A 23,574-nucleotide genomic window follows, 5' to 3' on the forward strand; every position below is an offset into this window, starting at 1 on the left:
GCATCTCTGGGAACTCCTTCAAGATTGTTGGAAGACCATTTCCGGTGACTACCTCTTGAAGCTCATCAAGAGAATGCCAAGAGTGTGGAAAGCAGTCATCAAAGCAAAAGGTGGCTTCTTTGAAGAACCTAGAATATAAGACATATTTTCAGTTGTTTCACACTTTTTTGTTAAGTATATAATTCCACGTGTGTTAATTCATAGTTTTGATGCCTTCAGTGTGAATGTACAATTTTCATAGTCATGAAAATACAGAAAAATCTTTAAATGTGAAGGTGTGTCCAAACTTTTGGTCTGTACTGTATATATATATATATATATATATATATATATATATGTATATATATATATATATATATATATATGCGCATCTTTCCCACTTAAATCTATTTTTCTCAGATATATAACCACTATTTTTCTAAAAATGACGGTAAAGAACCCTGTTAAATTGAGGGTGCACAGTGGGGCCTCGTACGGCGTCAGCCTGCAGCTGTTTTCTATCAGGATATGACACTCAGAATATCCGGACGAGCGGCAGGACCTCGTCAGACAAGTATTTCTGCAGGTCGGTCTGTGGATCATCGAGGTCTAGACTGAGAAAACTGGACACCAGTTTCCGGCACCTGAAATAGAGAAATAATAGTGTGTGAGGCGAGGACACGTCTACATGTCGCTAACACTATGGAAAAATGTTTACGAAGACTGCAATGCTTGTTATTTCTGTGCCAGTAACATATAAATGGAAAGTATACAAGAAAACCCCCCTTTTTTTTTATTCGTTAAAGGGTATCCTAATAACAGGCTGACAACTGGGTATCCCGCTGTTGTCATCGGAGTGCAAGTGTTTAATTTCCCTGCAGTGCCTCCGCAGGAGAAGTAAAGCATTACACAGCTCTGATTGAAATTACTGGACTGTCTATACCGCGTGCAGAATTATTAGGCAAATGCGTATTTTGATCACATGATACTTTTTATACATGTTGTCCTACTCCAAGCTGCATAGGCTTGAGAGCCAACTACCAATTAAATAAATCTGGTGATGTGCATCTCTGTAATGAGGAGGGGTGTTGACTAATTACATCAACACCCTATATAAGGTGTGCTTAATTATTAGGCAACTTCCTTTCCTTTGGCAAAATGGGTCAGAAGAGAGATTTGACGGGCTCTGAAACGTCCAAAATTGTGAGGTGTCTTGCAGAGGGATGCAGCAGTCTTGAAATTTCCAAACTTTGAAGCGTGATCAGCGAACAATCAAGCGTTTCATGGCAAATAGCCAACAGGGTCGCAAGAAGCATGTTGGCCAAAAAAGGCGCAAAATAACTGCCCATGAATTGAGGAAAATCAAGCGTGAAGCTGCCAAGATGCCATTCGCCACCAGTTTTGCCATATTTCAGAGCTGCAACGTTACTGGAGTATCAAAAACCACAAGGTGTGCGATACTCAGGGACATGGCCAAGGTAAGGAAGGCTGAAAAACGACCACCTTTGAACAAGAAACATAGGATAAATTGTCAAGAATGGGCCAAGAAATATCTTAAGACTGATTTTTCAAAGGTTTTATGGACTGATGAAATGAGAGTGACTCTTGATGTGCCAGATGGATGGGCCAGAGGCTGGATCAGTAAAGGGCAGAGAGCTCCACTCCGACTCAGACGCCAGCAAGATGGAGGTGGGGTACTGGTATGAGCTGGTATCATCAAAGATGAACTTGTGGGACCTTTTTGGGTTGAGGATGGAGTGAAGCTCAACTCCCAGACCTACTACCAGTTTCTGGAAGACAACTTCTTCAAGCAGTGGTACAGGAAGAAGTCGGTATCGTTCAAGAAACTTTGAAGCGTGATCACCGAACAATCAAGCATTTCATGGCAAATAGCCAACAGGGTCACAAGAAGCATGTTGGCCAAAAAAGGCGCAAAATAACGGCCCATGAATTGAGGAAAATCAAGCGAGAAGCTGCCAAGATGACATTCACCACCAGTTTTGCCATATTTCAGAGCTGCAACGTTACTGGAGTATCAAAAACCACAAGGTGTGTGATACTCAGGGACATGGCCAAGGTAAGGAAGGCTGAAAAACGACCACCTTTGAACAAGAAACATAGGATAAAATGTCAAGAATGGGCCAAGAAATATCTTAAGACTGATTTTTCAAAGGTTTTATGGACTGATGAAATGAGAGTGACTCTTGATGTGCCAGATGGATGGGCCAGAGGCTGGATCAGTAACGGGCAGAGAGCTCCACTCCGACTCAGACGCCAGCAAGGTGGAGGTGGGGTACTGGTATGAGCTGATATCATCAAAGATGAACTTGTGGGACCTCTTCGGGTTGAGGATGGAGTGAAGCTCAACTCCCAGACCTACTACCAGTTTCTGGAAGACAACTTCTTCAAGCAGTGGTACAGGAAGAAGTCGGTATCGTTCAAGAAAAACATGATTTTCATGCAGGACAATGCTCCATCAAATGCATCCAACTACTCCACGGCGTGGCTGGCCAGTAAAGGTCAAAAAGAAGAAAAAATAATGACATGCCCCCCTTGTTCACCTGATCTGAACCCCATAGAGAACCTGTGGTCCATCTTAAAATGTGAGATCTACAGGGAGGGAAAACAGTACACCTCTCGGAACAGTGTCTGGGAGGCTGTGGTGGCTGCTGCACGCAATGTTGATCGAAAACAGATCAAGCAACTGACAGAATCTATGGATGGAGGCTGCCGAGTGTCATCATAAAGAAAGGTGGCTACATTCATCACTAATTTTTTTTTTTTTGCATGTCAGAAATGTTTATTTCTAAATTTTGTGCACTGATATTGGTTTACCTGGTGAAAATAAACAAGTGAGATGGGATTATATTTGGTTTTTATTAAGTTGCCTAATAATTCTGCACAGTAATAGTTACCTGCACAAACAGATATCCACCTAAGATCTAAAAAATCCCACTCCAACTTCCAAAAATATTAAGCTTGGATATTTATGAGTCTTTTCGGTTGATTGAGAACATAGTTGTTGATCAATAATAAAAATAATCCTCTAAAATACACCTTGCCTAATAATTCTGCACACAGTGTATGCAGTGCATTGATGATGGATGTGACGTGTCCTCCAGTCTCTCTTTTTAGCCACTTTCCAGTCCATCTAGTACACGTGGATTGTAAAAAGTCATCTGTCTTCTGCTAGCTCAGAATATAGTACTTGAAAATGTTTTTTTTTAACCATCCAACCCCTTTACATTACCAGGATGCCTCATGCCAGCCGTATACTTATAGGATAGCTTGTACTGTAGCGATTTCACTGACATCCTTTACAGGTGTACAAACTTATTAATAATATTCCACTTACTTGTCCATTTTCTCTTTCCTAGCTGCATTATCGAGGCAATGTATGGCACGTCCCCTCCGAAACAGTTCTGAAACCTTTGGTACAAAAATGAAAAATGTAATGAAATTCTGATGACAATTTTCAGGTTGGCACTTGAGAAGTTTCCCAGAGTTTCCGTTAGTCTCCCGGAGAAAGGGTCTCTTTTACCGTACAATGAACGGCGTAAAAACAAACTTAAAAAAAAATGATGTGATTTTTTTTTTTTCACAATTTCACACCACAATACATCATATCCATAGGATGGGCAATCAATGTGTGATCTGTGGGCATCATACCCAGGACCCCCATTTATAAGTAGAACTATGAGTGTCCAGTTTTAGTGCGTTGGTATTTAGATATCTGTAATCATCCAACACAGAAGACACAACGCCATTCAAAGCCTTATAGAGCCCTATATACCACTATACTGAAGCAGGATCCCATTTATACTACCTATAAGTGGGGGTCCCGGGTGTGACACCCGCTGTTCATACATTGATTGCCCATCCTAAGGACATGTCATCAGAGTAAAATGATCTTATGACTAGTTAGTATTTTACCTCCACTCCTCTCTTGATGATTTCTTCTGGCATACCGGCCATGGCTGCCACCCTGGCTGCCTGGCTCACTTCAGAAACACCATCTTTGAGTTGGTAGAAAAACACGAGCTCCTCGCCACCCAGACACCACTCAAACGTCTGCACAGGACAGGGAGAGATTTAGCAATATTGGCACAAAGGAGAAGTGGATTATAAGGCGTGCACAGGGAACAACGTGCCCTAGAGAGTCCACCACCGAAAACGGCAGAATTGCTGTTTTTTGGTGGCTGAACTTCCCCAAAATAGTTCAATAAAAAGCAATCACAATAATGTATGTATATCAAATGGTATCAATAAAAACTACGGCTCAGCACGCAAAAAAAAAAAAGCCCACATGCAGCTCCAGCGACGGAAAGAATAAAAAGTTACGGGCCTCGGAAAACAGCAACGCAAAAAGAAAAAAAATGTAATCACTAAAATCTAAAAAAAAAAAAAAGTTTGGCATCAGCGTCCCGGAGAATCATGTCACTAGGTCACTTGGAGTATTCTCTTCTGTTTTTCAGCTCATTATATGGTAAAATAAATGGTGTCATTCAAAAGTACAAGTCGTCCTGTATAATACCCTCGTAAAGCTGTTTAGATGGAAAAATAAGCCACAAGGCAGGAGGTGATCAGCCAAACCACAGCCAAAAGTGGGAGGCTTAAAGGGAGTCTGTATTAATATCAGCCCGCAGCTGTCTGCTAAGCCTTTGCTGGTTAGTAAAGATAGGGGGGACCCCACGTCATTTTGTTTTTGGGTCCCTGTTTTTTTTACTAACCAATTAAAGCTAAGAAAACAGCTGTGAGCTGTTATTAATAGGCTGGGAACCTTTATGGCTATTGGCCCCTTCCCAGAATATTAACACCAGCCACCAGCTGTCTGCTTTCCCTCTGCTGGGTAGAAAAACTAAGGGAGAATCCACACTGTTTATTTATTTATTTATTTATGTATTTAATATGCGAGATACACAGACGTCGGGTGCTGACTCCAACTCTCATCAGCGTCAACTGGTTGCACTGATCGCAGGGAGACAATCCAACAATGATGAGAGCTGTAGTTAGCGCTATTCCCAGGCGGCGTGTGCTGACTGCAACTGTCATCAGAGTCACATGGTCTCGCTGATCGCAGGGAGACCAAGCGACAATGATGAGAGTTGGATTCAGCACCCGGCATCTGGGAACAGTGCTAACTGTAAAGCTTTTCCCAGATGCTGGTACGTATCACACTGATGGTGCACACGGATGCCACACACACAGACACGGATAGCACCGGTACTGTTTTTTCCAGTACCAGAAATATCAGGACATGTGAAAGAGGCCTAAGAAGAAGTGTTGAAGATGCTAAATCAGGGGGCGGAATCGTGTACTGAGCCCTTGGCCACACCAAGGGTGAATTGATGCCCCTCATTGGCATATGTAATTACACAGATTTTTTTTGTATGGGTTTTTTTTTTATAGCAGCTAAGTTCCCTATAGGATTGTACTAATTAGTTTTGACAGATTCGCTTTAAAGTGCGTTCCTGGGGCAGGAGCAGACTTCACTGTTGGGAAGATCAATGGCTTGAGCAGCCACTTCTCAGCGATAAGCCGTCAGGTTCAAGAGAGGTGGGATGAATTATTTCCCTACCAAATGTTTTGCCCATGGACCTCCACCAACCTACTGTTACTTGCAGTAGTCATAAATGTCAGGGTGTCCTCACCTGATAATGCACTATGGGACTTTCAGGGAGTATTTTCAGCTGGATCAGACTGTGAAAGTTGGTAGAAAGTAAAATATGAGGGCAGGAAGACCCCTGCTGTATCCAGTGTCTGAGAATGGCTGCTAACATGGAAAGCCCATCCACCTGGAAAATCATACACAAAGTAAATATATATATATATGTACATATATATATATATATATATATATATACATATACTGTATATAACTACTTGAGTATGTGAGGAGATCAGCGACGTTTCTTACCGTATTGGTCCCTTTTCCAAATTCATCTATTAGAATGAGTGAATTTGCGGTGGCATTGTTCACCGCTCTCGCCACCTACATGGAGGGAAGGTTCACTTTAATATAGTATCATCAATTGTATTAAAATTATGTTAGGCTATTTCATTATATCAAAAGGGCATGTCTATCATTGCAGTTATTTTTTTTCATTGTGACAATGCATCTAAAATGAAAATATAAATCTTGTTTAGAAAAAAAATGTAGCACTTTGTGTATACAGCTCCTGTATCTGTCACCTTGTAGCAGAGTAGTCTGATGCTGCAGTCCCTTCCTTCTGTCTCCTGCTTCTGGGTAATCTATTGAATGTCATTAGGAGCAGGGCTGCAGAGTCAGACTACACAGGGTTCCTTTGTAGTCTGTTACCATGGAGACATACTATTCTGCATTGGTGCTGTAGTCACAAACAGATGGGAAAATTTGTAAATATGTTATTGGTGCATTTTTTTTTAGAGAGAAAAAAGCCACGATCCGGAGAATGCTGCATAAGAAAAACAGTTACAAACCTGGTTTAAGTCAATCATGAAAGTAGATAAACCGAGTGAAACAGATTCCCGTGTCTGTAATCGGGTAAAGATCCCATCGATGGGTCCGATTTCGGCATAAGAGGCAGGTACATAACTTCCGACCATAGCCATGAAAACAATGAGACCCACCTGAGACGACAATATGAACAGTCAGTAATCGCTGTACCTCGCATAGCAGCCTGGCGCCATGGCATGAGCCCGCGGAGGTAGCCGGCTCGGCCATCATATACATCCACTGTTGTAGTAGCTACTTGCAGCCGCACCTAGGGGGGATCTCGCTGCAGAAGTTTACTGCCCTAGTTGAGTTTAACCCCTTTGTGAACAGGCGAATTTTCATTTTTATGTTTTAGTCTTATTTTTTTTTTTATTATGGTACATATGATGTTTATATTGCATTTTTTGGGTACTGAAGAACAGACTCAATATTTTTTTCATTATGCCGTTTACAGTAATTTTCACAAATCGTACTATTACTTTTTGAATTTTTTCAATTTGTTTATTTTTGAATGGGAAAAGGAAGGTGATTAAAACTTCCACTTTTTTTTATTTTTTTGTTCATTTTTTTAATTTCTTTTCACATTATTTTTTAGTCTCTCTAGGGAACTTGAACCTGCGATCGTTTGTACAATATACTGCAATAATTCAATGTATAGTAAAAATCACAATTTCTTATAAATCTCAGCCTGTGGTGGGGGTTCATGGGAGTATAAAGTTAGCGGGGACCCCACCTGTCATGGCACCCCACAATTGTGTCACAGGGGCGTCGATGGGTGTTGGAATGGACCAATCTCTCTCGTGCCGCCGCTGCACCACTCAATTTTAATGGTTAAACAGCAGTGATCGGAGCTGGCTCTGGTCACTGTCGATAGAGCAGGTGCTGGCTGTATAACACAGCTGGCACTTGCCATATACAGTGCAGGCTCAGCGTCTGAGCCCTCTTTATACACCTGCACCCTAATATCCTGGTATGTCCTATATCAAGAAGGGATTAATGCTAACTATATAAATCTATATGTAGTGAGCTCCCCCTAGTGGTGACTGCAAACAGACAACATTTTATCATTTATCAGAATATGAATAAACTTTTTTTTTTCCTGTTCTCGGTACCTGTTTCAGATATACGCTTTTCCCACATGAGTTGGGACCTGTCACAATTTTTATCCTCTTCTCTTGCTCTCCAGTTTCCGTTGGGTTTGGGACGAAAGTTCCGGAGCAAAACACCATAAGGGGATGTCTGGGAGAGAGAAAAGCAGTGAAAAGCCAGGAATACATGAGAAGGTGAAACATGACGGATCTTCCCCCTCCTCACCTGCCCTCCTTTATATTAATGATGTTGTTTGAAGTGTAACATGGACGGACGTATCCATTCTCACGGGCAGAGACAGCCATGGCGAGAAGAGCGTCCAGCTGCCCGACGTACTCCGTCACGTCATGTAAAACAGCCGACCGCTCCAGGATCAACGTCTGCAGTTGATGCATTATCATGGTCTCATGGTCTATGGAGGACACACACGTTAGGTGCACGGGAGCATTCCCACAGGTACATCCAATGGCTTATTGATGATATAGCCTTAGGATGGATCACCAATATCAGATCAATGGGGGGTCTAACGCCTGCCACCTAATATAGACTGGATGTGATCTCTTTGTGTTTTCCCTAGTAATATCGGCTGGATTTAATATCTGTGTGTTTCTCTCAGCAATATAGGCTGGATGTGAGGGCTGTGTGTTTCTCCCAGTAATATAGGCTGGATGTGATATCTGTATGTCTCTCCCAGTAATACAGGATGGATGTGATCTCCGTATGATTTGCTGAGCAATATAGGCTGGCTGTGTTCTCTGTGTGTCTCTAACAGTAATATAGGCTAGATGTACAGGCTGTGTGTTTCTTCCAAAAATACAGTGAAGGTTGCATGCTTATCCCAGTAATAAAGGCTGGATGTGATCAATGTGTGTTTTGCCAAGTAATATAGGGTGGATTTAATATCTCTGTGTTTATCCCAGTAATACAGGCTGGATGTGATCTCCGTGTGTTTTGCCGAGCAATATAGGCTGGCTGTGATCTCTGTGTTTCTCCCAGTAATATAGGCTGGATGTGAGGGCTGTGTGTTTCTCCCAAAAATACAGTCTCGATGTGAAGGCTGCATGTTTATCTGATTAATATGGGCTGGATGTGATATCAGTGTGTTTCGCCAAGTAATATAAGCTGAATGTGATCTCTATGTGTCTCTCCCAGTAATATAGGCTGTATTTTCCCAGGAATATAGGCTGGATATGAGCTCTGTGTGTAACTAGGATATTGCTGTCTTCATGAGCTCATATATCAGCACAGCTTCTATTCAGCACTTATTTGTTTTTCACGTGCTTTTCTTATCTATAACTTTTTTTTTCTCTACCCTCCCTGAGACTGTAGATGCTTTAACCCCTGGCTATATTGTGGAGATCTGGGTAAAACCATTTTGCTGCTTACTATCTCTACAACTGATAGAAGCGAGAACAATCAGATCTGATCAACAGCTCTGACAAAATTATATCAGTTTTGCAGCACTCTCAGCTAGATAAGGGACTTATACAGTATACGTCGTATACTGTAGGCTAACTGCGCAGACGCAAAGTGTAACCAGCCTTACAGACTATGCAGCAGCACAACAATAGAAAAATATTAATTTTGAAGTTGTTTAACTTTGCATTTAGGAAGCAAACTCACAATAATTAGAAATGTGGGTGAGCCTTTAAATTAATTAACGCAGAGAATACAACATATTTGCTAAAATTATTATTATTAGGCCAAATAATTCCAAAATATTAGATATTGTGTGACCCTTGACCCCCCCTGCGCCCCTTTTATAAATGCTGATTAGATGTCTGACCTCTTATCTCACAATGGAGATCCCCCAAGACTTTATCTAGCTCTTTGGTCCGGGCACTTCTGTAATGGAGTCGATCATTCGACAGAAACTGCTCAAGACAAAAAGATATTACACAGATTATTGGGATGTGAATACAAGTCTACCACCGCTATAATGTACACATGAAATATGGATGAATCACTGAACATAGCGTCCTATTTTGATGGTTTTGGTTAGGATAACATGGCATTTTCTAAGGCAATTTTTAATTATTTGTGAAGGAGACCTTAAAGGGTTATTCCTATTTTTACAGACGATATTGTCAGTTGATAAAGCTTGGAAAAACAAGCACTATTGCAATTTACTGTTTATTAAAATCTTGAATCGTTCTTGAGCTATTAACTCTTTTCTTAGTTTTACAGCTCGTTGCCTTGGAGACCGACCACCGCTGGTGTGTAGCTTGTAAACACTGCACTGAAGCTAGCTAACACTCCAGGATCCTGGCCAGCTTCAAAGCAATGCTTACAAGCTCAAAGAAAAGAGCCTGAAAGCCCTTTGAATGTTAGGCCACCGCTGCTAAACTGACATGGTGGTCGGTCTCCTAGGCAACCAACTGTAAACAAAAGAAAAGTGTTAATATCTCAAGAACGACTGAAAATATTAACAAACAGTAAATTGCAAAAGTGCTTATTTTTATGAGCACTATCCAACAGTGCCTATATGTGACGATGGGAATAAACCCTTTTAATGGGTTGTCCAGGACTTTTTTTGAGGATAGGATTCGAATATGATATTAATGGGGGTCGGATACCTGGCACTGATCAGCTATCGGACACCCACTGATCTGTTATTGATCACCTATTCTAAAGAAAGTTTTGGATAATCCCTTTAATGCGATATGAAACCATTATAGGTATTTAGCTGCATCCACACATAGATAGGAGCGCCCGTCGTACCCTACATATAATAAAAAAAATTACCCTGTCACTAATGACTGCACAATGGGTTAAAATATACAGCAAAGACTACAAATAACTGGTTACACCTTTATATAACATGGGAAGAACCGGAAATATAAGTGGATATATTGATTCTGGCCAGCAGAGGGCAGCACCCAGAGAAGGATATGCCAGGGAATGAATGTATACGACATATAGTATATAATTATATATACTGTATGTGTAATACACTGCGAGGCTTCATCATTTAATAAACATAAATTATTAAAAAAGGAAAAAAATTAAGAAACGTCTCACCATGAAATCCAGACCATCGATCTCAAAGTGGCTTTTTTCCTGCATTTGCGGGAGACGCTCGAAGGATAGCAGGAATCCAATCTGAAGGCGATAAAGGGCCATAAATGATTGCTATTATTAAGATCTCTGCTTGCTGTCATTCCCTAGTAACGTCTACATGCCCGTCCCCGAGGATCATGCGGGGCCTAGTTAAGAGAAGAAGATAGGAGAGGAGACAGATGAGTCGGCCGGAGGAGCGGTGGAGAAGTATGGGGTGGGACGCAGAGAAGAAGAGAATAAAAGATTTTATTTTTTTTAACTACTTCCCAAAGTTTTGATTCATACCAAATTTATTAGATGCAAATCAGATATTCTGGAAATTAAATTTGGAGAGATTGGCTTGTCTCCAGTAGTGACCTTTATGGCTTATTTCGAGGAGATGTAAGGTTGTCCTGGGTGGGCTCACAGATGCACGGACAGCTGGAGGAGCCATGTCTCTGTGAGTCCCTGACCTGTGCCTCCTCGACTCTGCGCCCGTTCTGTGCCGCCACTTTCCTTCCAGCGCATTTACGCCTGAGGCACGGGCGCCCAGATGTCGTCTGTCTTATTGCACGTAGTTGTTCCTCACCAGCGGGATGTAGAGCACACAGCAGGACGGGATCTGAACGTCCAAGGTCTCCAATTCCTTATGGGCCACGTCTGTTAGGAAGTCCGGCAGCCCCTGCATCCGGCGTTTCTCTGGCACAGGTGAACAGAGAGGTGTAAGTGCAATACCGTCACTTTCATTTATTGATATTTGCTTCTAGCGGTCATGTTGGGAGTTGTAGTTTCCTAACACTAACAGGTCTACATAACCACAGAACGAGCCTATGACAACACTGAAAGTGCCAGAGCACATAACATATCCAGAACAACACACAGTAAGTCCAAAGCGCCCCCTAGTGGTGACAAAAAAAATTTATTCTTTAAAGTTGTTTTTTTTTGAGATTTTAACTCCTGAAGACACTTTTTCTTATTTCCTTTCCTTCTTCAAAGAGACAATTTTTTTTTTCTATATAAGGACTTGTTTTTTTTATGGGACGAGTTGTAGTTTTGATTGACAAAATTCATTTTACCATACAATGTACTGAAAAAAAAAACAAGTAAGAAATTAAGAAATTCCAAGTGGTAAAATAACACAATTCTGCCAGGTTTTGTTTTTTGTTTTTTGATTTTTTTTTTTTTGGGGGGGGGGGAGTTGTTTTTACGGCGTTCACTATAGGGTAAATTGGACTTGGCAAAATGATTCTGTAGGTCGTTACGATTACTGTGATACCAAACTTCCAAAAAAAAATTTCTAAGTGGTGAAAAAAAATGTGGAAATTTCTTACATAAGAAAAAAAAATTGGTTTGTTTTAAGGATTAACTTTTATTTTTCTATCGAAAAATTATGCCGCTGTCAAATATTGAGCTCCAGACTCCCATATCTGACGTAGGATGCAATATTACGTCCTATGTCAGGGTGAGGGTAATATTGATGACCATTACTTAGGACGAGACATGAATATTAGATTGGTGAAGCTCCAACTGCCTGCACCCCCACTGATCGGATAAGTAAAGGGGCCGCCGTGCTGCTGTACATAAGGATCAACATTTCCTTTAAACTTTTATTTTGATTACATAGTCACAAGGTCCTCCATATAGTATAATGGGCCCCACATAGTCCTCCATACAGTATAATGGCCCCACATAGTCCTCCATACAATATAATGGCCCCACATAGTCCTCTATACAGTATAATGGCCCCCACCTAGTCCTCCATGCAGTATAATGGCCCCACATAGACCTCCGTACAGTATAATGGCCCCACATAGTCCTCCATACAATATAATGGGCCCCACATAGTCCTCCATACAGTATAATTGCCCCACATAGTCCTCCATACAGTATAATGGGCCCCACATAGTCCTCCATACAGTATAATGGGCCCCACATAGTCCTCCATACAGTATAATGGGCCCCACATAGTCCTCCATACAGTATAATAGGCCCCACATAGTCCTCCATACAGTATAATGGCCCCACATAGTCCTCCATACAGTATAATGGCCCCACATAGTCCTCCATACAATATAATGGCCCCACATAGTCCTCTATACAGTATAATGGCCCCCACCTAGTCCTCCATGCAGTATAATGGCCCCACATAGACCTCAATACAGTATAATGGCCCCACATAGTCCTCCATACAGAATAATGGGCCCCACATAGTCCTCCATACAGTATAATAGCCCCACATAGTCCTCCATACAGAATAATGAAGGGGTAGTGCCGAAGTTGCGGGCCAAATATAATCACCCTGTGGGCCAGAGTTTGACTTGTGTGGATCATATAGATATCGGATAAGTAAAGGGGCCGCCGTGCTGCTGTACATAAGGATGAACATTACCTTTAAACTTTTATTTTGATTACATAGTCACAAGGTCCTCCATATAGTATAATGGGCCCCACATAGTCCTCCATATAGTATAATGGGCCCTACATAGTCCTCCATATAGTATAATGGGCCCCACATAGTCCTCCATACAGTATAATGTGCTCCACATAGTCCTCCATATAGTATAATGGGCCCCACATAGTCCTCCATATAGTATAATGGGCCCCACATAGTCCTCCATACAGTATAATGGGCCCCACATAGTCCTCCATATAGAATAATAGGCCCCACATAGTCCTTCATACAGTATAATGGGCCCCACATAGTCCTCCATACAGAAAAATGGCCCCACATAGTCCTCCATACAGTATAATGGGCCCACATAATCCTCCATACAGAATAATAGGCCCCACATAGTCCTCCATACAGTATAATGGCCCCACATAGTCCTCCATGCAGTATAATGGCCCCACATAGTCCTCCATATAGAATACTGGGCCCCACATAGTCCTCCATACGGAATAATGGGCCCCACAGAGTCCTCCATACAGTATAATGGCCCCACATAGTCCTCCATACAGAATAATTGGCCCACATAGTCCTCCATACAGTATAATGGCCCCACATAGTCCTCCATACAGAATAATTGGCCCACATAGTCCTCCATACAGTATAATGGCCCCACATAGCCCTCCATACAGAATAATGGCCCCACATAGTCCTCTATACAGTATAATGGCCCCCACATAGTCCTCCATGCAGTATAATGGCCCCACATAGCCCTCTATACAGAATAATGGCCCCACATAGTCCTCTATACAGTATAATGGCCCCACATAGTCCTCCATGCAGTATAATGGCCCCACATAGTCCTCCATATAGAATACTGGGCCCCACATAGTCCTCCATACGGAATAATGGGCCCCACAGAGTCCTCCATACAGTATAATGGCCCCACATAGTCCTCCATACAGAATAATTGGCCCACATAGTCCTCCATACAGTATAATGGCCCCACATAGTCCTCCATACAGAATAATTGGCCCACATAGTCCTCCATACAGTATAATGGCCCCACATAGCCCTCCATACAGAATAATGGCCCCAGTTAGTCCTCCATACAGTATAATGAGCCCACATAGTCCTCCATACAGAATAATAGGCCCCACATAGTCCTCCATACAGTATAATGGCCCCACATAGTCCTCCATGCAGTATAATGGCCCCACATAGTCCTCCATATAGAATACTGGGCCCCACATAGTCCTCCATACGGAATAATGGGCCCCACATAGTCCTCCATACAGTATAATGGCCCCACATAGTCCTCCATACAGAATAATTGGCCCACATAGTCCTCCATACAGTATAATGGCCCCATATAGTCCTCCATACAGAATAATTGGCCCACATAGTCCTCCATACAGTATAATGGCCCCACATAGCCCTCCATACAGAATAATGGCCCCACATAGTCCTCTATACAGTATAATGGCCCCACATAGTCCTCCATACAGAATAATTGGCCCACATAGTCCTCCATACAGAATAATGGCCCCACATAGTCCTCCATACAGTATAATGGGCCCCACATAGTCCTCTATACAGTATAATGGCCCCACATAGTCCTCCATACAGAATAATGGCCCCACATAGTCCTCCATACAGTATAATGGGCCCCACATAGTCCTCCATGCAGTATAATGGCCCTACATAGACCTCCGTACAGTATAATGGCCCCACATAGTCCTCCATACAGTATAATGGCCCCATATAGTCCTCCATACAGTATAATGGCCCCACATAGTCCTCCATACAGAATAATGAGGGGGTAGTGCCGAAGTTGCGGGCCAAATATAATCACCCTGTGGGCCAGAGTTTGATTTGTGTGGATCATATAGATAAAATATTGATGCAACGGCCTCAGAAATGTCACTTACTGTCATCTATGGTTGGATCTACTTGTGGCTTGACACAAAATCGCTTTTCCCTTACGCTCTCTTCGAAATCCACCTGGGTGAAGGAACACAAAAGAAAAGTTTGACCTCAGTGATATCTTAAACGATGCATGAGAAAAATAAGAACATTCCAAAATTCTGTGCAGATTAATTTTCTTAATATCGCTTTATGCTGATGCAGAGCTCCAAAGCCTCAGCATAGACATAGATTTATAGTGTGCCTGCACTTTCAGGTAAATTTTACCATTGATCCTGCATTTTTCACCATTTTTTTCTCCTTTGCAGACTCTATTTCTAATTTTCAGTTCTCTCTGAGCTAGTAGGTGTAGACCAACTGCTATGATGTCTCCCATACACGGCACACACAGATATGAGGGATTCCTGCTCTTCTGTCTCTATGTAGCACATGATCAGAGGACATTATATATCAATACTGAACTGTGTAGCTGTGAATCCAGCACTGATGTCACATAAAACACTGCACTGTATGTGAACCGAGCTCTGGAGTGAGATAAAACACTGACTAGAAAGCAGAATAGAGGACATCATACAGCAGTACCGAACAGTGTAGCTATGAATCCAGCTCTGGTGTAAGATAAAACATTTACAAAAAAGCAGCATTAAGGACATTATACTACAGTACTGAGCATTGTAGCTGTGAATTCAACACTGAAACGAGATAATACACTTACAATAAAGTTGCATAAAGAGCATTATACTACAGTACTGAGCAGTGAAGCTGTTAATCTAGCTCTGTGATAAGATAAATACATACTAGAAAGCAGCAGCACTGCCTTAGTGTGTATGTGCCCCTACCTCTCACTCTGCTCCAACCTTTGCTTCTCTTCCCCTCTCCATAGCCTTTAATAAGCAGCTGTAATCTGATCCCTCAGTGAGCTGATAGTCTATCTTGTTTTGACCAAAATGGAGTACAGCTATTTTTCTGAGTGAGTGATGAGATTATGAGGCAGAGAGAAGAGAAGAAATGTCTCATCAATGGTGAAAGAAGCAGATTTCTCTGATAAGATATATTACAATGTTTCTCATATTCACTTGTACTGTTGACTTATGCAACGTTTGTTGAAATGACAGCAACCATTGACAATAAAACTATTCTGGCTACCTGCAGCCCCTGCATACAGTCTTATTACTGAGTTCAATGTATAACAGTCTGCAGTTAGCATATAAGCTCCCCCTAGTGGTGGCAGCAGGTAGCCAGAATATTACATTATATATCGGTATCCATGGATGAGAATATGGATCTAAGTGGATAGGGTCATTCTCATATCTAACTATAGGTAAAATAAGGAACCGGAGGGTTTATATGTAGATAAAGGATAATAAGAAAGTCTCAGGATACGAACCACTTTACTGATGACGCTGGCGATGTAGTGCAGGTCACTGCTGAAAGCAGAAGCGATGCCGCTGAACAGAGTCACGGACTGCGGCAACGTGCGGCAGATTTCTTCTATACAAACAGCGTTGTAGACGGTCTGCAGGAGCAGGATAGCGGAAGGAGAGAAGTAAGGGATATTCACTAGCAGACTAATAGGCGCCACCAACGGAGACGAACCTACCTTGTACAGGGACTGCCAGTCGGTCACCTTGGTGTTAGAGAGGGTCATGCGTTTTAGTATCAGCTGGTGAAAGAAAAGCAAGCGGTGTAAAATGGAAATAGCCGATCCATCAGTCCCATAGAAATGAATGGAGCAGTGGTCCAGCATGCCCACCCTCACTCCAATCATACAGGGGATCGCAGTGGTCCAGCATGCCCACCCTCACTCCAATCACACAGGGGATCGCAGTCATCCAGCATGCCCACCCTCACTCCAATCACACAGGGGATCGCAGTCGTCCAGCATGCCCACCCTCACTCCAATCACACAAGAGATCGCAGTGGTCGAACATGCCCACCCTCACTCCAATCATACAGGAGATCGCAGTGGTCCAGCATTCCCACCCTCACTCCAATCACACAGGGGATCGCAGTCGTCCAGCATGCCCACCCTCACTCTAATCACACAAGAGATCGCAGTGGTCCAGCATGCTCACCCTCACTCCAATCACACAGGGGATCTCAGTGGTCGAGCATGCCCACCCTCATTCCAATCATACAGGGGATCGCAGTGGTCCAGCATGCCCACCCTCACTCCAATCACACAGGGGATCGCAGTGGTCCAGTATGCCCACCCTCACTCCAATCACACAGGGGATCGCAGTGGTCGAGCATGCCCACCCTCGCTCCAATCACCCAGGGGATCATACATCCTGTGGATAGGGACCCCCTCTAAATCCTTATAAGCAGTTGAAGCTATAAATAATTTACAGATGCTCCTGGGGGGCCCTTATTTACTGTGGGAAATTCTGAGTTAATAGAGGGGCCAGGATATCTTGGTCAGACTGGAGAGCGTTTTAAAGAGCATCTCTTGGTCTGGAGGATCCGTTCTGTTCTGCATCACACAGACTAGCTATTGATATTAATAGACATTCTGTAATACTTAGTCTCCCCTGTGGTGGCGCTGCAGGGTATTTGAACACTTACTGCTATGTTTCCCCACTGATCGTAGCTGATCACTGGGAGGTCCCAGCAGAGGAATGCTCAGGCGCTATCACGTGGTCTTGTTCAGCCTGATATACAAATGTTGGACCTATCCAGGGAGGGATCAATGAAGGTCGTACTCACGGGGATGTTTTTAATGTTCCTGAGGCAGCCCTGAATGTTGTTGGTAGTTTCCTGGTTGTGCGGCGCCATGAAAAACTCAATCACATCGAGGCGAGATGTCAGCTCCGCCTGGCTCCGTGTCGGCCTCATGAACCACAATCTGATGGGGAGGGAAAGTAGTAGAAAACGCAACAGTTGCAAAATGGTGCAAAATTATCAAAACTGCATGTAAAATATAGCTGACGTACAGTACAAACCAAAAGTTTGGACACAGCTTCTCATTTAAAGATTTTTCTGTATTTTCATGACTATGAAAATTGTACATTCACACTGAAGGCATCAAAACTATGAATTAACACATGTGGAATTATATACTTAACAAAAAAGTGTGAAACAACTGAAAATATGTCTTATATTCTAGGTTCTTCAGAGTAGCCACCTTTTGCTTTGATGACGGCTTTGCACACTCTTGGCATTCTCTTGATGAGCTTCAAGAGGTAGTCACCAGAAATGGTCTTCCAACAATCTTGAAGGAGTTCCCAGAGATGCTTAGCACTTGTTGGCCCTTTTGCCTTCACTCTGCGGTCCAGCACACCCCAAACCATCTTGATTGGGTTCAGGTCTGGTGACTGTGGAGGCCAGGTCATCTGGCGTAGAACCCCATCACTCTCCTTCTTGGTCAAATAGCCCTTACACAGCCTGGAGGTGTGTTTGGGGTCATTGTCCTGTTGAAACATAAATGATGGTCCAACTAAACGCAAACCGGATGGAATAGCATGCCGCTGCAAGATGCTGTGGTAGCCATGCTGGTTCAGTATGCCTTCAATTTTGAATAAATCCCCAACAGTGTCACCAGCAAAGCACCCCCACACCATCACACCTCCTCCTCCCTGCTTCACGGTGGGAACCTGGCATGTAGAGTCCATCCGTTCACCTTTTCTGCGTCGCACAAAGACACGGTGGTTGGAACCAAAGATCTCAAATTTGGACTCATCAGACCAAAGCACAGATTTCCACTGGTCTAATGTCCATTTCTTGTGTTCTTTAGCCCAAACAAGTCTCTTCTGCTTGTTGCCTGTCCTTAGCAGTGGTTTCCTACCAGCTATTTTACCATGAAGGCCTGCTGCACAAAATCTCCTCTTAACAGTTGTTGTAGAGATGTGCCTGCTGCTAGTGACTCGCCCCCTGGGCCGTGGGGCACGCGGATCCGGGCGATAGGGGAACGACGGGGGTAGTAGTAGTGGCGGCCCGGTCCCGCGGCTCAGGGTGGTCAGGCCATTGGTAGTCTGCTACGTACTTGAGATAATGTCCGACTACGCCACCCGTGGATTGCGGTTATTAGGAACCGCCGCTGCAAGGCAGTCCGCTGGGGCTGATGATGGGTGCAGCTGAGGTGATGTGACTCCCCACGGGAAGAGTGCAGCCCCAGGGCAGTGTAGTGGATGGTGGGAGTGATGGTAGTGCGAGTCCCGGTGCTGATAGTGCTGGAGGCGCGAAGGAGCACACAGACAACAAGTTACAGTCCAGGGTCTTTACTCACAGTTCGTTTGTTCCGGGTCACTTCTGTCAGCAGTGACCGCCCGAGCCGTGCTGCGTCCACCAGGTGAGGGGCTCGGTCAACTCCCAGGCAGCTCAGGAGCATGGCACAGGACCCCCTTTAATCCTTTCTCTGGCCTGCCTCACCAGTGACCCACTTTTGTCCAGCTGCCGCGGACTTGTGTGGTTAAACGTGGGCCCCGTCCTCCGCTGTCCTATATGGTGCCTTCCTAGCAGGTTTGATGAGGTGTCGCACCAATAGATGATCACGACGACCGGTCTTTGGCTGAGGGTTGTTTCTCCTCCACCAACTTGGGATCCGGTACCCTTAATCTGCCTGACCCTGCACCCTGGATTCTCGTGGGTTCTTAGGGTCCCTTCCACCTTCTTGTTCCCGAGCCCTTCTGTTTCTCTGTCTCTCCTTCTTTGCAGTTCCTGTTCTGTTCCTTTCTGTTCCGTTCTCTTGGAGCTGAGATGAGCCAGAATCTCAGCTCCCCTTCACCTCCTCCTCGGCCTCTCACTAGGCCCTCCTGGAGTAGAGCTCCTACAGAGCCTCTACTCCCTGTCTTCTCCTCTGGCTGAACTGACCCAGAACTAAGATGGTGCCCACCTATTATACCTCCTTCTAGCCATGAGCCCAGGTGACCAGCAACCAATGGGCTCCTACCTACGCTCAGAAACCGCCCCCTATCTGCCCCTACAGCACTGGGTGTTCCACCCCTCCCTCCCCACTCCAGCAGGGACATGGTCGGTCGTGCCTGCACTTCTGTCTAGTGGGAGCACCGTTGAGCTGTCCCTCGGAAATGGGGTGTGTGTGCTGCATGCAGCTAACTGAGCCCTGGTCCATACTCCATCCTTACCCGGGAGTGGAATATCACACCTCTGGCCTGAGGTGCAATACCCCTGTAGCGGCCGAACCCTCGGGGCGCTACATTCCCCCCTGGTAAAGCACAGCACGTCCTCGGGCTGGAAAAGAGCAAAAACAGATAATTACAGGACATGCAAAAACTTTTTCAATAACTTTTCACATCAGAAAACAGGTAACATGGTTCAATTCCCTTTATGGGAAACACTCCTCTTCTCTTGCCACTACCACAAAACACTTTGCTAATGCCTCTGGAACTCTTTTGTCACTTATCATATAAAACGGTCTCAAAATTATGTAAAACATTTTCTAGCAGCATATAAAACTTTCTCATGTAACACATTTTTAAGTAAAGCACATTCTTGGATTCTTGGCTGCGGTGCAACTTGCAACCAGGTAAAGGTGCAACAGTCCAGTAAATCTTGAGGTAGACGTTGCGGTTTTTGTATAAAACCAGTAGGGGGCGCTTTAGGAAGCGCAACTATATACAAGGGGTTGACCGCTCTCAGTCCTCGGCCAGTTTTGGGAAGGGAATGGCTGCTCACAGTCCTCAGCCTGGTAGGGGATGAGGGGCACACAGGTAGCAGTTCAATATTTGTCCCAACGGGGACCACACTTTCAAGACGGGAACAGTCCCAAAAACAGTTCTGATACCCTGACGGGTAACTATGTACACGGGTACTTTGCTACTTACTAGTAGCGGTGTCCTCCATATGCTCCTTCTTCCTCCTCATATGGTTCTTCAGACCCGTCCGGGTCCTCTTGGCTCTCCTCATAGCCGCGGTATTGTAGCTCCTCCTCAGTGAGCCGATGGACATGTAGGGCGTATGGTCCTTTTGCACCTACGTGGCGGGTAAAGGCGACCACATCACCAGGGTATAGGTCACGGCCACGATGTCCCTCAGATAGATGACTCTCCACGTCCCTGCGGGTCACAAAGACGTCGCCTGCGGTTTCTGGGCCCCTGATGAAGCCCCAGCCGTTCTCCATGTGGAACTTGACTACGGTCCCGGTGATTCGGGGACCACGGGCAGCTTTGGGGTCTTGACGGGCCTTACGTTTTTGTTCAGCACTCTGGGCTTGGAGCCGTTCCTCCCTGACGCGCCTCTCTCGTCGCTCCCGCTCAAAGGTCGCCAGTTGCTGGTGACAGGCCTCCAGACGACGGACCGCGTCTGCCCGGGTCTCTTGGGAGAACCCCATCAAGTTCTCGCCGGTGGGGTCCCACGCAAATTGGATGTCCTCCAGTGGGGGTAGGGGGACCTCCACGGGTTCTGGAGCCGGTAACAGAGGCTCGCGCGGGGGATGGGCCTTCCATGGCTGATTGCTGATGACTTCGGCCGGCCACTCCAGGGGCAGTCCATCCGGACTGGTATGATGGGCAATCAAGTCCACACCCAGTTGTGGTATGGTAGAGGGACTTGATCTGGGGGCAGCGCCCGGGGGCACTCGGCCTTGCGACCAGGCCAGGGGTCTCTCGGTCGCGCTAGGTGGTAGTCCCGTCCGGGACAGGGGCGCAGGCTCAGCGATGGCGCCCGGGTCATCCAGGCCTTGCGACCAGGCCGATGACGCTTCTCGCTTTACGGCGCCCGGGGTCAAGGGGCGTGGCGACGGGCGGGGCGTGGCCGCGGCGCTCACCGCTTGAGGCCTAGCTGGAGGTAGTGGCGGCGCGGCAACAGGCGCGGTGAGTGGGGCTTCGGGTGCCGCGACTGGGGGCTGGGGCAGGCTTGCGGTTGCTGGGCTTGGGGTGGTGACGTCCCCTTCACTTGCCTCAATCCTCGCGGCTCCCTCCGCAACGTCGCCTCCGGTCCTCTCTCCTCTTGCGCCGTCCTCCGAGGCAGGCAAACCGCGGGGTGCGGCTGAAGTCTGTCGCTGGTGGGTCTCGGCCTGCCGGGCCAGTTCTTTTCTCCACTCTGTGAGTGCATCTTGCTGCGCCCGGACCATCCTCCGCTCCAGGTCCTCCAGTGCAGCTTGCGCACGCTCCGGATCTCTGGGGAGCTGCGCCAGGACTTCTGCCAGGCTGCAGAGCGGTTCGGCCTGCAGCAGGCTTCGAGCCAGGAGACTGGTGCTGCTCAGGGCGTCCATTCCCGGGTGCGGTCTGTCTGGACTGATCCAGACCACCCCCTGCCCCGCAGTTTTCTTCTCTTCCCACCCCCATTGGGGGCGGCCCCGGGGCAACTTGGTGACAATCACTTTCAGGGGCAGCCCCCCCCATGTTGATAGACATCTCCACTGCTGCATTCATGGCTGGCGGGGGCGGGCCCCTTCTTTGGCGCCATTCTGGGACCTGGCCCACGATGGGAGGTGGCTTCCTGCTGTCTTTTGGTGCACACATAATGGCGTCCGCTCTGCCAGGGCGGGAAAGACGGATGAAGATGGCGGGAAACGGTCCAAGATGGCGTCTGATGGCGGGAATCGGCTCCGGATGGCGGGAAACGACTCCGGATGGCGGGAAACTTCTTTTTAAGGTACATGTGCAATTTTCTCCAGGCACGCAATACCCGCTTGTGGCGGGTTGGTAATGATCCTGCCGACTACGCCAAAGCTGACTCGCCCCCTGGGCCGTGGGGCACGCGGATCCGGGCGACAGGGGAACGACGGGGGTAGTAGTAGTGGCGGCCCGGTCCCGCGGCTCAGGGTGGTCAGGCCATTGGTAGTCTGCTACGTACTTGAGATAATGTCCGACTACGCCACCCGTGGATTGCGGTTATTAGGAACCGCCGCTGCAAGGCAGTCCGCTGGGGCTGATGATGGGTGCAGCTGAGGTGATGTGACTCCCCACGGGAAGAATGCAGCCCCAGGGCAGTGTAGTGGATGGTGGGAGTGATGGTAGTGCGAGTCCCGGTGCTGATAGTGCTGGAGGCGCGAAGGAGCACACAGACAACAAGTTACAGTCCAGGGTCTTTACTCACAGTTCGTTTGTTCCGGGTCACTTCTGTCAGCAGTGACCGCCCGAACCGTGCTGCGTCCACCAGGTGAGGGGCTCGGTCAACTCCCAGGCAGCTCAGGAGCATGGCACAGGACCCCCTTAAATCCTTTCTCTGGCCTGCCTCACCAGTGACCCACTTTTGTCCAGCTGCCGCGGACTTGTGCGGTTAAACGTGGGCCCCGTCCTCCGCTGTCCTATATGGTGCCTTCCTAGCAGGTTTGATGAGGTGTCGCACCAATAGATGATCACGGCGACGGGTCTTTGGCTGAGGGTTGTTTCTGCTCCACCAACTTGGGATCCGGTACCCTTAATCTGCCTGACCCTGCACCCTGGATTCTCGTGGGTTCTTAGGGTCCCTTCCACCTTCTTGTTCCCGAGCCCTTCTGTTTCTCTGTCTCTCCTTCTTTGCAGTTCCTGTTCTGTTCCTTTCTGTTCCGTTCTCTTGGAGCTGAGATGAGCCAGAATCTCAGCTCCCCTTCACCTCCTCCTCGGCCTCTCACTAGGCCCTCCTGGAGTAGAGCTCCTACAGAGCCTCTACTCCCTGTCTTCTCCTCTGGCTGAACTGACCCAGAACTAAGATGGTGCCCACCTATTATACCTCCTTCTAGCCATGAGCCCAGGTGACCAGCAACCAATGGGCTCCTACCTACGCTCAGGAACCGCCCCTA

General features: G+C 46.0%; 1 protein-coding gene across 1 annotated transcript in view; it reads right to left on the reverse strand.

Annotated features, from left to right (window-relative positions):
• Positions 1 to 344: 344 nt before the first annotated feature.
• Positions 345 to 23,574, reverse strand: part of MSH5 (mutS homolog 5) — a 74,260-nt gene continuing 51,030 nt past the window's right edge. The window contains exons 10-24 of the mRNA XM_073638005.1: positions 17,601 to 17,739; positions 16,495 to 16,557; positions 16,282 to 16,410; positions 14,900 to 14,972; positions 11,172 to 11,281; positions 10,565 to 10,645; positions 9,330 to 9,417; positions 7,769 to 7,955; positions 7,567 to 7,693; positions 6,439 to 6,588; positions 5,897 to 5,971; positions 5,631 to 5,774; positions 3,913 to 4,050; positions 3,335 to 3,408; positions 345 to 623 (exon numbers count right to left, since the gene is read on the reverse strand). Of these exons, the coding sequence (XP_073494106.1) occupies positions 515 to 623; positions 3,335 to 3,408; positions 3,913 to 4,050; positions 5,631 to 5,774; positions 5,897 to 5,971; positions 6,439 to 6,588; positions 7,567 to 7,693; positions 7,769 to 7,955; positions 9,330 to 9,417; positions 10,565 to 10,645; positions 11,172 to 11,281; positions 14,900 to 14,972; positions 16,282 to 16,410; positions 16,495 to 16,557; positions 17,601 to 17,739 (1,687 nt within the window). The 3' untranslated portion in view covers positions 345 to 514. The remainder of the gene's footprint in view (positions 624 to 3,334; positions 3,409 to 3,912; positions 4,051 to 5,630; positions 5,775 to 5,896; positions 5,972 to 6,438; positions 6,589 to 7,566; positions 7,694 to 7,768; positions 7,956 to 9,329; positions 9,418 to 10,564; positions 10,646 to 11,171; positions 11,282 to 14,899; positions 14,973 to 16,281; positions 16,411 to 16,494; positions 16,558 to 17,600; positions 17,740 to 23,574) is intronic.

This window comes from Phyllobates terribilis, unplaced genomic scaffold (genome assembly GCF_046119375.1).
Source record: "Phyllobates terribilis strain yellow unplaced genomic scaffold, ASM4611937v1 Scaffold_7__3_contigs__length_470593459, whole genome shotgun sequence".
NCBI lineage: Eukaryota > Metazoa > Chordata > Amphibia > Anura > Dendrobatidae > Phyllobates > Phyllobates terribilis.